The sequence below is a fragment of the Hydractinia symbiolongicarpus genome, chromosome 7 (assembly GCF_029227915.1).
Source record: "Hydractinia symbiolongicarpus strain clone_291-10 chromosome 7, HSymV2.1, whole genome shotgun sequence".
Taxonomy (NCBI): Eukaryota; Metazoa; Cnidaria; class Hydrozoa; order Anthoathecata; family Hydractiniidae; genus Hydractinia; species Hydractinia symbiolongicarpus.
The window spans coordinates 16,917,818-16,931,189 of record NC_079881.1 but is presented as its reverse complement, the minus strand read 5'-3'; the positions used below and the strand labels follow the sequence as shown (position 1 = coordinate 16,931,189).

At 32.8% G+C, this 13,372-nt stretch overlaps 3 protein-coding genes across 3 annotated transcripts; 1 reads left to right on the top strand and 2 right to left on the bottom strand.

Annotated features, from left to right (window-relative positions):
* The first annotated feature begins 477 nt into the window (after positions 1-477).
* On the top strand, positions 478-3,597 carry LOC130649026 (transmembrane protein 121B-like). The gene has a single exon (XM_057455218.1). It carries the CDS (start codon positions 527-529, stop codon positions 1,466-1,468), a length of 942 nt encoding a protein of 313 aa, XP_057311201.1. The 5' UTR covers positions 478-526; the 3' UTR covers positions 1,469-3,597.
* Positions 3,598-4,863: 1,266 nt separating this feature from the next.
* On the bottom strand, positions 4,864-8,203 carry LOC130649415 (ataxin-2 homolog). The gene is made up of 2 exons (XM_057455689.1): positions 7,855-8,203; positions 4,864-7,045 (listed from the first exon to the last, which is right to left on the bottom strand). Exons 1-2 carry the CDS (start codon positions 8,201-8,203, stop codon positions 6,930-6,932), a joined length of 465 nt encoding a protein of 154 aa, XP_057311672.1. The 3' UTR covers positions 4,864-6,929.
* A 206-nt stretch (positions 8,204-8,409) lies between these two features.
* Positions 8,410-13,133, bottom strand: LOC130649414 (uncharacterized). The gene is made up of 4 exons (XM_057455688.1): positions 12,192-13,133; positions 11,398-11,624; positions 8,897-9,020; positions 8,410-8,610 (listed from the first exon to the last, which is right to left on the bottom strand). Exons 1-4 carry the CDS (start codon positions 12,466-12,468, stop codon positions 8,411-8,413), a joined length of 828 nt encoding a protein of 275 aa, XP_057311671.1. The 5' UTR covers positions 12,469-13,133; the 3' UTR covers position 8,410.
* Between the last annotated feature and the right edge of the window lie 239 nt (positions 13,134-13,372).

Below are 13,372 nucleotides of genomic sequence, written 5' to 3'. Positions count from 1 at the left end.
TATTGAATGTATCTCTAAACATTTTTTAAAGGCTTTGGTGTTTTCTTGGCTGGCTATAGCAATATTCCCAGAAGAGCAATTGATTTATTAAAAGCAAGCACTTTATCGAATAAATGGATACCAAAGAATGTATGTGTATGATGCCTATGAGTCATTTTCAATTTTTGTTGACTATTTCAGATAATTTAAGATGTAGTTTTTGTTCTCAGTGCTCAGTGCTCATAAAAACCTTTTTAGCACCATTTGCTCAGCTTTCTTAAAAAATCACCAGCTTTTTTGTACCCTTTTTTAATACTTCCTGGCTGTATACGGAGTTTATTCTGCAGATTTCAGAACTGGGAGCCACAGATAGACCTATTGGCTTAACCTGACAGTGTGTATATTATGTAGTTAAAAGTTTAGTTAAACTCACGCAAATATATATTGTATATATGTGCAATTCAAATGCTTTAAATACCATGTTCGTGTATTAACTTCATGTATTAACTATTATAATAATTCTAGTGCATTAAAAAAGTAAACAGAAATGGGTTTTGCAATGGAACTACTTTTAAAGGTTTTTTGTGTGGGAATGTTGTTCTTTCAAGGCACCATTATGAATTTGTATTTAACGCGATTACATAACTATTATTGGTGGTTGTGGTATGTTGCTGACATTCTTGTTGTGTGTGCATGGAGTGGAAGCTTGTATGCAGCATATGTACGAAAGCGTAGTGATGTCCCAGATGGTAGAGACCCAACACAAGAACCAGATGAGATAAAATATTCCTACATTGTTTGGATAGTCTATGCCCTCATGCTTTGCCCTAGAGTTATTCTTTTGTTCAAAAAAGAAGCTCGTCACTTGGAGGAAAAAGATTTTCTTGGACCGAATTTCCTTAAAGTTGGTGTGGCATGTACACCACTTATATTTCTGTTGCTGGTCAACGGACACCATAATTCGAAACCGTTTTCCGCTCGAAAGTATTTTATTGCATCGTTAGGTGGCACTATAACGCTTGATTTGTTCGATAGCATTGATTTATTAGATTTTCTCTTTTTACCAGATGAACGAAAAGTACCAGGTGCTGCTATGGATGCCACTTTAGCATTCGCTTGCATCAATTTCTTTCTTCCAGCATTGGCATTAAGTGAGATAAGAGTAAACAGGTTTAATGGACTGTTACCATCTCTGCCTTTTAAGTTGATGTATGAAGGTTGCTATGCGTTTTTAGTCAACGTTCCCAACTTAGTTATTCGTTCTGTTTTGTGGCACAAATACGACATGGATGTTTCTATTTTGATCATGAAGAATGTTATGTGCATAGCCTTGGGTGGTATGGAAATTTACGAGTATTTCTGTGGTGAGGATCATGCAGTAAAATGTCCGTGTTGTAGTAATTACTTTCAAAAGTCATACATCACTCAACACACGGAAACTTGTCAGAAAAACTTTCATGACAAAATGCCGTTGGACCCAAGACTGTAAGCTGTGTTAATAGACTGAAGCTCCATGTTTTCTCCCTATAGTACAAACGTAATGTGAAGAGGTTAACATTCTCTTTTTGTTTACCATTAGACCTGTAGCAACCAGTAACGACTCTGTTTTTGATGGTGTTGCACCAGATAACTATTTTATTATTACATTGCCTTAAACGATCCTTAACATGTGTAAGCCAAAAAAATAAAAAGGATCCCGTTTTCTAGAAGAAATGCATTTATGAATTTGTTATTTTAGCTGTGAAAGTTTGTATTAGTTTAATATATTTAACGATGTCATTGGTTGATTGATTGAGTGTTTAAAACAATTTTGTGTTAGAAAAATGTTTGTAATATATATCGTTAGCACCTATATAATTTGACAATACTACTGTTTTTAACTTCTTTTTTTTACCAATTTTTCAATTATTGTTTTTCCGACATCAATGCTAGTAAAAAAAGTGATTGGTAGAATTTAGATCTGTCACGAAAAGATTTAATTCTCCTTTTTTAAATGGACGAGTGCACATACATATCTTTGTTGCACACCTTGCAAAAGTTGTTTGGAAAACTTTAAAACAAATCGAGATCTACGGGGGAGTGGATTGCTTTTGTTTTTGTGTAAGTATCCTTCTTATGCATTATGTTCTTGCTCATCCCATGTTTGGATACGTCAAAAAATGTGCACTGCTAAATTATTTTTCTGATATAATCAGCATCATGTTTGTTTATTATGATTACCTCACGAGAAGAAATTTTTGCAGAAAGATTGTGGACTTAAAGTTTTCGAACAAGACCTCGAAAATTGTGCAAAATGCGGAATAAAAAAATTACAAATTCAACATTATTGTTGAAATTGCGGAATTTAAGAATTGGTAACCTCATCTATAAATTTAAAGTTAAGGTACATAAATAGAAATCATTTCTGCTGTTTGGAAATGTCTTTTGAGGCATAGAAGTATATACTTAAAATTTTTACTGTATTTTCAACAGTTTAGACTTATTATGACGTACAAATTTACATTTGCTTTTTTACGAGTTTTTATCTGGCTTAGCGCAAAAAATTTAAACTAGATCACGTTCTTATATGTGCCAAGACTATAGAAGCAAATAGTTTAGACAATATGCTAAATTTAAAATTTGAAATTTCTCAAGATTATATCTTCTTTCAAATTTTATTTTACCGAAAGCAAATTTAAAACTGCGCGAAAATGAACATGCGCAATTTATTGACATGCGCTAATTTCCGCACAAGTATGGTATATGTATCTATGAAGTTTGGACCAGTATAAAGTATAATCATTTATCTGCAAAAGACTTCTTAAACAAAATTATTTTTGTCGAGGTGTTTATTTGTTAACTTAATTGTCCTTTTACACTTCGGCAGTTGTATGTGTTTGTTACAACCTCGTCCCCAGGGTCTTGTGGCCCCTGAGCCGTTATTACGGAGCGGCAACTTCATCAACAAGGCAAAATGCCTGGGAACGAGGTTGTGTTTGTTAGAGACCTAAATTTTTACAACGTTTGTAAATATTCACCTAGACTTGTCAATTTTGACTATAATTTATTTTTCAGTTTTATTTTCTTTCACTGTTCTGTTTTCTTTTATTTATCAATTTAGTATTAGTGAATTGATTTTTGCAAGAAACTTTACAATAAACTTTCGCGAAAAATGTTTGTGTTTTTAAGTGTAGGTGACATGAAAACTGCCGTGCTGATATTTGCAATTTGTTATATTGGCGCTCGCAAAATTAAAAGGAAAAAGTGAGTGTAAATGGTATTTTAAGAAAGCAAAAGTTTCCTAATAGTTTTACGTTTGAACTAATTATCGTGATAAATCTTAAAAATTAATCCCTGCAAAAATTATATCCTTGCATGTATTATCACATTGTAGGAAACCGATATGTCATAATGGTTAAGCTTTTATTTTAACGTAAGTTATTTCAATTTTTATTAAGACGACATTAAATACAATGGAATAAATATTGTGTTTTCAATATTTTTCTATTCTCTCCCTGCAATTGCAAACATGCTGCTCTTCTCCAGGCTTTATGTTCACGAGAAAACTTTAATTTTAACCTTATAAAAAGTCTGAAGGAAATGGATTTATTTACTTCAATGTTCGCAACTTTCATGGTGTAAGAAAATTTTATTGTTTTATGAATCTTCGGCAAGACCATGAAGTGTTATATTTACAAAGGCTTTTTTGATCTCGTGATCTGGATTTGAATTTTAAGTAAAAACTGAACTAAGTTCTTGCAAATTATAAAATTTGTCAATCACAAGTTTCTGATGTAGAAATAAGTGTGAGTATTATAAAAGAATCAAGATTCCAGCAAGTTTGTGGATGTAAAATCTAAAATTTTAAATACTAAAAAAAAACAGGACATAACTAACGTCCACTGGACAAAACATAATGTGACTATGAAGACAGAACTTCGACTCTTCTTAACAAATTGTGATTTCTCGGCTCCTCTACTGCAGGAAAAAAAGTGAGGTGATATTTTGCACAACAAGTGTCCAAATGAAGCCACATTCCCTGTTGTCATTTGCGGAGATCTTCATGAATTGTCTGTACATTTTGCTTTATCATGTAGCCATTATTACCTCCAGACCTTCACTGGGTTTTCACATGTATTATCATTCAAGAAAATAATATGACATATATGGCATAATGGCATTGCGCATGCGTAAAAGAACTAACATTCGTCATAAATGTTCCACAAACACGACTACTATCTATCCTCTATTGCAGGGAAATAGTTAGAGTAGTATGTCAACCTCGTCTCCAGGGCATCTTGTATCTTTTCTGACCCCTGGGACGGCCATACAAACATGGCCCTGGAGGAGGCTGGTCCGATATGAAACCTAATTGGCGCGTATATGTCACATAATTATTGCGTCATACAAAACATTTTGGCGAGTCTGTGGTGAACAGGAGAAAACTGTCAAGTGGCAAGGTTTAATTTGAACCTTTTTGCGGAGAACGACGTTACATAAAATTACTAGCTAAGGGACCTAGTGCCGCCCATGTCCTTTATGGACAAAATAATTTTGCACAAAAGATCGAAACATTTTTTGTACAAATGATATGTATTATTACGTTTTAAATTATATCAGATTGTTATTCGTGAGCATGGTTTATTACTTTATATACTTTGGTTACCGTAAAAAAAAAACCAGCAGGTTAACTGTCAGAGCCATTTTATCATTGACTGCACATTTTTCTGGCCTATTTTCTAAGTCAAGAAAATTCAAAGTGCAATAACTTCGGTGGAGAACTTTTAGACCAATCTGATAAGAGATAATTTTACACGGGGCATAAAAAAATTACACAGGTATTTTAAGGAAGAGAAAAAGGTAAAAAGATTTTCTTAAACTGATTCTCGCTAGGCCTTTTCATGCTATGAAGAAATTTCAGAAAATCGAACAGAATCGTATTTTGAGGCATATTTTGATTCACGCTCAAAACAGCATATGGTTAAATCCAGGATGCACTAAAGATGGTGGTAGATATTAAACAGCTCAACACTGTGATATATTATCTCAAGAGTCTTAATACTGTACAAAGCAGTGAACAAAAAATAACAAATAAATCTAAACCTGGTAGTATATATAGTGTCCCATAACTTCAGTAAAATTGAAAATATTGACTTGAGATTTGGTATGATGTGGTTTTAGATTGGTTAAAATTAAGCCAAAAAATAGTTCTATTATCATCATACTTTTGAGTTTTAGAATTTAGCCTTTTTTAGAGATACAAATAAGACGTTTTTGACAGCATATCAGTTTTGACTAAGATACAGGTTCAGAAAATTTTAAAAACTATTCTACCCTCAGAAATAGGTCAGATAAGATTAACCTAAAATTATGCCAGTAGACGAAAAATTTATTTGCAAGAAATATTATTTTGCTGATAAATTTTTGTGATTGGATGATCTTATGAGAATACTGAATTAATTTTTACGGTTAGCTAATTTGGCATTTTGAACATTTTCCAAGCAGAATGATAACAATAAATAGATGTATATATCAATTAAAAAGCGCTTTTTAAACAGAAGCAGAATTTTGATGAGCTCTGAAAAGTGCGACTTTGTGGAGCTTAATTTTGGTCCAAAATCCCCAAAGATTATTCCTTTTTTTTTAAATTATTTATTTTTATTTCTTTTAAGGTAGAAATACTTTGCTGTTCGTAAAGACGTAGTGATTACATGATACCAACCTCGTCCACAGGCCGATTTTTCTCTTTCTGACAATCTCGGACGGCAAATTGCCCTGGGAACGAGGTTGTACATGATATATGATTTGAATCGACAAAACAGATCACATGTGGACTTGTCGATTTCAATTTTTAAACCAGCAAAATGCTTTTGATAAAATTTTTGGATTATTATTGGAAACTTGTTTTAGTGTATCTGTGTGTGCAATAAAATGTAAGCTTGTTAAGTGAAAAATAAAAACTTTTATGGCGTTTTAAAAACATATAACAAACTTATCAGTAATGGGTGGCTTTTTGGAAATGTACAGGCCACAAAATGTAAAAGCAAAGAAGACTCCTAAGTAAATACTTTTTTGAAGCCTTATCCACCAAATACGAATTCAGTTTCAGTTAACAATGTATAAAAATAATAATGAAAAAGCAACTTTGGGATTCATACAGCAAAATCATGGTTATCATATAAAAGCAGTAATGCAGACACAGAAATGAACTTACAGTAAATGAGCCAGATCAGTCGAAATGAATAAAAAATATAAATATTAATATAAAGTTAAATTTCTGCTTAGCAACCTTCAGTCACGAACCTAGAATGACACGATCATTTGAAAACTATATAGCCATATTTACACTATAGAGAACCAACAAAATGCTATGGTCAGGTGAGCAAATCATTTACTAATTTCCACACCTAGCTACAAGTTAGTTTTGCAATCCAGTGCTTGCTAGCCAACCAATTCAGAAAATTAACGCAACTATATTACTTGAATTTCTTCAAGTAAACACAAGTAAACAAAGGCCTGAATATCATTATTGTATATTTATACATTTAGAGAACAATCAAGGGCCATGCGCGAACAGTTTGCGTGTTGCGTATGAGAGGAATCAAAACAAACTCGCCGCACGTATCAGTGACGTAAAACGCCGAGCTCGCTTAGCTCTGCAAGGTTAAATATAAAACTTTGGTTCATTGAGACAAATCTCATTAAATATTACACACACAAAAACTGTGCATTGGAGGATCAAGTGACTTGGCCTCCTCCAGGGTCATGTTCGTCTCGCCGCCGAGATAAAAAAAAGAATTATTCCTATTAAAAATTAGAAACTCGATAAACGTGGCCTTGTGTAGCTTTTAACTTAAAAAAAGATGATAAAACTAAAGATAATTACAAAAGACAGACGGTATAGTAGTGCTAACAAAACATAAAAAAACATTTAAAATTTAACAATATCTTCTTCAGTAAATGTCATCTGATTATTCAAACAAGCCACCTGCGAAATCGCCCAGTCCGCCTGCTAAATCACCCAGTCCGCCTGCTAAATCACCCAGTCCGCCTGCTAGGTCACTCGCATTGTTCACAAAATCGATTCCTAAATCAAATAAAAAATACAGTAAAAAAATTACTTATCAGGTTGCTCTCTAATTGTATTTTTGCAAGCAACTTTCTTAAACATTTCTGAATAAAGAGAAGCTGAAACCCACGACAATAAGATGTATTACTTTTTTTTCTTTACTAAAAGCCCATGTCGTACATAGATTGGGCGAGTTTGTTTAAAAAATACGTCTAAAGGGGCCTTTCCTCATTTCACAATGCGTATCACAACTTGATATATTTATAGCTGATGAGTTTAATATGTCCGGAATTTTGAAAACGTCCTTATCGCTCCCTTCTTGGAAAGAAGCTTTCTCAAATTCATAAATTTAAAAATTTCCCATTGACATATCGTGTGAGAAATGTCCACATGTATCAATGCAATGGTGTATTTAAAGGCTTCATCATTTAAACAGTCTATACTAGAAGGATAGAACTATATATCTGCTGTATGAGACAACAGAAGCTAAAAGGATTTTTGCCCTAGTTTAGTTTTTGGTGGTTTGTTTTGATGCAGCGTAATACAGCCTCATATAGACTTATTAAAGTGTATTTTGAAAGTAAAAATTCGAAATCATGGGTTAATAAATGATCTTCAAAATCTCAGTAGTCTATGACATTGTGTAGCAGACGAGCAAAAAACAGCACTGATATTTCCGTTTCATTGTAAGTAATTTTATAAAACAACATGCTCCTGTAATTGTAAGCAATTTCGTAAGATGATTTTTTTTTCTTTTTTTAGCATTTAGAATGACAATTTGAAAGTGTTGACTTAATGGTAACTAAAAGTTAAAAAGACATAAATACCATCAGAAACGCGTCCGAATGTATTACTGGCGACCGTAAATTTATTGCGTTTTCCTTTCTTGCCAGGGAATACAACTTGTGGACCATATGACACTGGTGCAGCTCCAGGATGCACAATCACATTATGATTTGGAGCAGTATACATGACTTGTGAAGTTTGTGGAATAATCTGCGCTGAAGATTGCATTGGCATATGATGTATTTGAGTCACTTGTGCTGGTGGATGGTGAACAATTTGCTGTTGTGTCATCATTGGTTGGGGAGCAACTTGTTGCATTGGAATTTGCATATGTGGAACTGGCGGTTGTTGCATCTGCATTTGTTGTGGTGGCGGTGGTTGAGGTACCATATATGCTGAAGGATTTGGAGGAGGTGGTTGTTGAACATTTACGTTTGGAACAACATAAGCAGGAGCAGTTGGATCCGGATTTATTTTTTCTTCCTTTCTTGATTGTTCCTTTGCTTTTCGTCTGTAAACATAAACAAAAAAAATACGAACGTAAGAGCAAAAACGGTCAAAAATTCTTTATTGCTGCTAGGAAAGTTTAACACAATTCTAGAAGGCGTTATTCTTAGTGAGAATACTTGTATAACGTGGAATATAAACAAAAACGTACCTTTTGCATACGCAGCAGCTGATGATAGAAATCAACAGAACAAGCAATACTACTAAAGCTACTCCAATCCCTATGGCTTGCGATTTAGAATCGCTTTTATTTTCGTCGACAGGGGGCGAGTCTTGAGCAAATAATTGATCTATAATAATTTATTATTAGATAAAACTATTCACATAATCCGAGAAATTCTAGCATGAGATGGATAGGTATATGTATTTTACTTCAGCAAGTCACCGTAACGAATAATAACTATTTCAAGCGTTGGTTTAAATATGTAAAAAATGTGACAGGGAGTTTGGATCGTTCAGCAAGAACTTTTAGGACGGAGTTGGATCGTTCAATAAGAACCTTTAGGATGGAATTTGCATCGTTCAACAAGAACTTTTAAGATTAATAGACGTGTATAGGATGGCCCTCATACTTACAAAATTGTGTTCCTGCTGCTCTGGCCAGAAAGCATACTAATTTTTTTTCGCTGCAGTAGATTGTTATTAAGAACAAATGTCCCTTGTAATCAGAATATGCTGCGTTTACGGAGGAATGATCCCACTGAAAAATAAATAAAAATGTCTTGGTAATTATGCGTTCTGTAACCCTATTACTAAATGGAAAATTTACAAAGTCTTATTTTCTTCTTGTTTCTCATCCAATATTATTTTGGATTTCTAAGAAGGAAATATTAAAAACAATCCGTGGTGTTGTCCATAGTAGTCTTTTTCAGTAGCTGTTTCTGGGGACAATCCCACGCTTACTCTGGTTACAAAACTCACTTCCTTTAACGACAAACACATACCTTCTTATATAATAATACGGAGAGTGTGTCTGTGTGTATGTAACAGGCAAAGTGGATGTTTTTATTTTCCTTTGACGTAGCCGAAAAAGTTATGTCTCAAATGTTAATTTTTCTGGCCCTACGGCGCGACATCAATGTTAATATTTTAACGTCAATATCTTATATTAATTAATAAAGCCATTACAGTGCACTTAAAATTTTGAGGCCAAATAAATTGGAAACGAGGTGGCGACGTCAATGATTTTTCATTGCGTGGGTAACTAGGGACCACTTGAGACCAATTTGGGTAAGTTTCCAGAACCTGGGTCCCTAAATCCGTTTGGGAATGGATGGGTTGATGACGTAAACAAAACCCTTCAAACCTCAATATCTCTGCAACCGTTTGTCAAAGCTACACGATGGCGACAGTAATGTAATCCCTTATTCAACATTTGCTACGTTACCAAACATTTTTCATATTTCTTTGTTGTGATGTATTTTTTTAACAAAAATTCAAAAAATCTTTTTCTTAATTTTATTTTAGTGAATATATTTGTTTTTAAATTAAATATTCCTAGAATTAGTTTTATTTCTTGTCTGGCAGCCATTTCTCAACTTACTTAATTAAACATGAATATAATTTTGGAATTCTCACCAGAAACTGATAAATTGTGAAATCTTAAGGTACATTCAGCAGCAAAACAACCTCTTAAAACAGGTTTTTTATTTTGTGCTAATTAAGGTGGCAGTAACCCTATTAAAAATTAGATTTTTTTTACATAATAAGTTACGAAAGATTGTTTACAGACTGATATAACACTCTTGTCACGATTTTATGGCTAAAATACCATTATCTTCCACCAAAAATATTCGCAATTTCTCTTTACATAATAATTCATGAATAATTAATTAGTTCTGCCGAATATAGTTCAAGTCTACGCGCTTGCGAAATTGTATAGAAAGAAATGACGTAATTATTAGAGAGAAACGTTAATAACAACAACGATGGCGCATCTATATTAAAATACCCGTATAGGTCTGTCTGTCTGTCACGCGAAATAGTAGCATAGCTGCGCAAGTAGCGAGACGCACGCAATCCGGTATATATAGAACGGGCGAAATCGTGGATTTTCCACGTGCCACCGACTAGTTATGTAGAAATTTAAGATGATTTTCATTATGCTACACTGCACGAGCTTTAACTTTCGATAGCATTTTCGTTTTACTTTAAAATTTTCAGACATGCTTGGTGAACCATGCAACCATGATACGGTGTGCGGAAATCTTTTTGTTCGCAATATTTTTCTTTTAACAGTGTTCGATGCAGCAAGGGATGCTGACAAAGAATCTTTTGAAAAAAACAAAGGCTATTGTTAAAAAAATAAGAATTAACAAAAAAATCCGCACACCGTTTTAAGAGGGTTAACCCAAGGTTCATTTAAAACCAGAAGCTGATGAAAAATAACGAGATTGTAAAAAGTTGAAGCTCGTAGAAGCCGATTTTTTCTTGTTTATGATACATTTTTAAATAGAAATCTTTGCTGAATCAGCAATTTTAGTGTTAAGTTAAAATCATTTTATTATGTATTAAGGCCTATCTTTTTACGAAATAGTAAAAAAAATGGTATAAATAAACACTGAGTAAATAATTCAGCTATTTGGACAGCTAAAAAAGGGTTACTGCCACCTTAAATTAACCTCTGCTTACAATCGAGGCTAATTAGCACAAGTTGAAAATTAAAAAGACTTTGACGGTAACATTAATACCACCAAAACAGCATTTTCACATGTTGGAATAAGTTAAAAATTATACACACACTAATTCAATTACACTGAATGTGATCTTAAAGTCGGAAAATCAAAACGATAAAAATGATAAAAATGCATTTTAGGAAGATATTTATTAAGAAAAAGAAAAAAAAAAACATGAGGTGTCTAAGAAAGAACATAAAGAAGGATTTAAAAATTTTCTTTTCTGCATTTTTGGATATTTTGTATCGCTTACGATCCTGAGAATGTTGCGTTTGTGAAATAAACCTTACCATTATTACTTAAAAAAAATTTGACGTTGGCAAAAAATAATCGTATTAAGAAATACCCATTTTTCATGAAATATAGTCAAAGAAAGGGTGCATAACAGCTGCTGTTACTTACACTCAACTTAGCGGTGGAGCGGGTTGTTCCGTTTATTCTAGTAGTGCCAAAACTAACAGAAAAATCATTAAATCTTTCAAAGTTTTCCCAATTTTTACCATTCCATTTCTGAATTGTGTACCTTCCACTAATATGGCATTTGAAGCTGTCTATATGACCGTGCCAGTATATGGGTGTTGCATCCGTAGTAATTCTGCTGAAACAACTGTCTTCACACGATGTACAACCTGTAGGAAGAAATAACAATTCAGTGCGACAGAAATACAAATGAATCCATAAAATGGGATGAAAATAAGAATAATGGCTGGCCTGGTTAGAATTTTTATAATCTTATAAAAAAATGGCCTATACTTTATACCTGTAAAGATTATGTGAGAAAACAAAGAAAACAGCACATGGTTCCTACATGATTCTAATAAAAAATTGGCTTTTTTCTTTTTTGAAAAGATTACCATGTAAGTAGTAGCAATCCTGAACTTTAGTGAACTATACATGAAATTTGACTTTTCTTTTGAAAGATAGAAAGTCGATTAACAACCCCTTTATATTTGTGTTTATCTTTACTCTCCTGAAGTTCCAGTTAAGAGTTATAAAAAACAACATTTTGCTGACGATCATATAGAAAATCTCCAGGAGGAAAACTCCACACGCCGTACACTTCTCCTTTAAAACAACTAATATAGCTCTAATATTTACAGTTGACAAACCAGTGCAGGACGTTATAGTCGGGATCTTAGCGTAATAAACACAAACAAATACAACTATTTCAACTCCATTACATGAAGAATTCTTACCTAAGTTATTGGCATTTGGTTTATAACAAGATGGCTTTTGGTTGGCATTTACACTGTAAAATACGCTTTTTGATTTGGGACAATAGCAAACCACAGTATTACCATAAGAACGCCTTGCAGAATAAATCGCTCCATATGTGTTGCAAACAGATCTGTTGTTTGTGTTACTAAATGTGATGTTATCACCGTATGTTAATGAACGTTTGACTAGCACAGCAGTACCATCAACTACTGCAGATGTGACAAGCAAGGCAATACATGTACCCAGAAGTAACATAATTTCTTTGAAGTAACTAAAGATTAATTAATTTTTCTCAACCAAAAAATATAATATGAATATATAAATAAACCGTTATTATATTCACAAATGTAATTGACACAAGCAATCAAACGTTCAAGTAAAAAACAAGAAAAACAAAAAAAAACGAAAACTATCAACAAAACCTAATACATGCACGCTTAATTTATCTTAACTAAACCAATTCCTTATCTTAGGATTGCTTCGAACAGTCTAATGATCTGAAAGTGTCATAAAATGTATCTTACGTTACTTACGCTTCCCAGTTTGAAGAAAAAAAAAATAGATTTTTCTTTGTTCTTTAATAGTTTTAATAGCTCATTTGAAAAGACCTATTATGTTAATGCCTACGAAGTAGGACGCGCCGTAACTTTCGGGTTAAATATTCACAACTTATTTTTTGTTTTTAACTATTCTATTAATAAAGCCTATTACGTTAATTACATTGCGTAATGAAATATCAATTTTCACCAGAATATTCACATTTTTTTTTGTTTGTATCTATTTATAAAACTCGTTTTCACTTTTCTTAACCAATTCATTTGCCCAGAAGAATGAAAATACCAAATACAAAAACAATGGCGAAGCACGTCTACGTTGTTTTGTATAACTTTTTTGTTCTCTAATTTGGCAGAACCCACCTGACTAAATACAAAACTATATCCATCTATTTATATATATTGTAGATATTTATTAAATATATTTATAAGGTTTATTAACACATTTAGTATTATATATTTATACTTATTGACCGATAAGCATTCATATTTTACTTTTTCATTTGTGACAATTTCTATGATATCACTCATGTAAGGGAGTGTTGTCTCCAAGGACGGTAATTAGAAATTTCTGAGAAATTATTAAAAAACTTTTTTCTTCTTAT

Bases quoted from the DNA above. Each gene is read 5' to 3' on its own strand.
- LOC130649026 (XM_057455218.1), top strand. From the start codon at position 527: ATGGGTTTTGCAATGGAACTACTTTTAAAGGTTTTTTGTGTGGGAATG.
- LOC130649415 (XM_057455689.1), bottom strand. From the start codon at position 8,203: ATGGTACCTCAACCACCGCCACCACAACAAATGCAGATGCAACAACCG. The intron at 7,046-7,854 runs GTATTTATGTCT...TATTTGATTTAG, and splicing joins ATTCGGACGCGTTTCTGATG to GAATCGATTTTGTGAACAAT.
- LOC130649414 (XM_057455688.1), bottom strand. From the start codon at position 12,468: ATGTTACTTCTGGGTACATGTATTGCCTTGCTTGTCACATCTGCAGTA. The intron at 11,625-12,191 runs GTAAGAATTCTT...TTCTTCCTACAG, and splicing joins ACCAAATGCCAATAACTTAG to GTTGTACATCGTGTGAAGAC. The intron at 9,021-11,397 runs GTAAGTAACAGC...TTTATTTTTCAG, and splicing joins GCTCCACCGCTAAGTTGAGT to TGGGATCATTCCTCCGTAAA.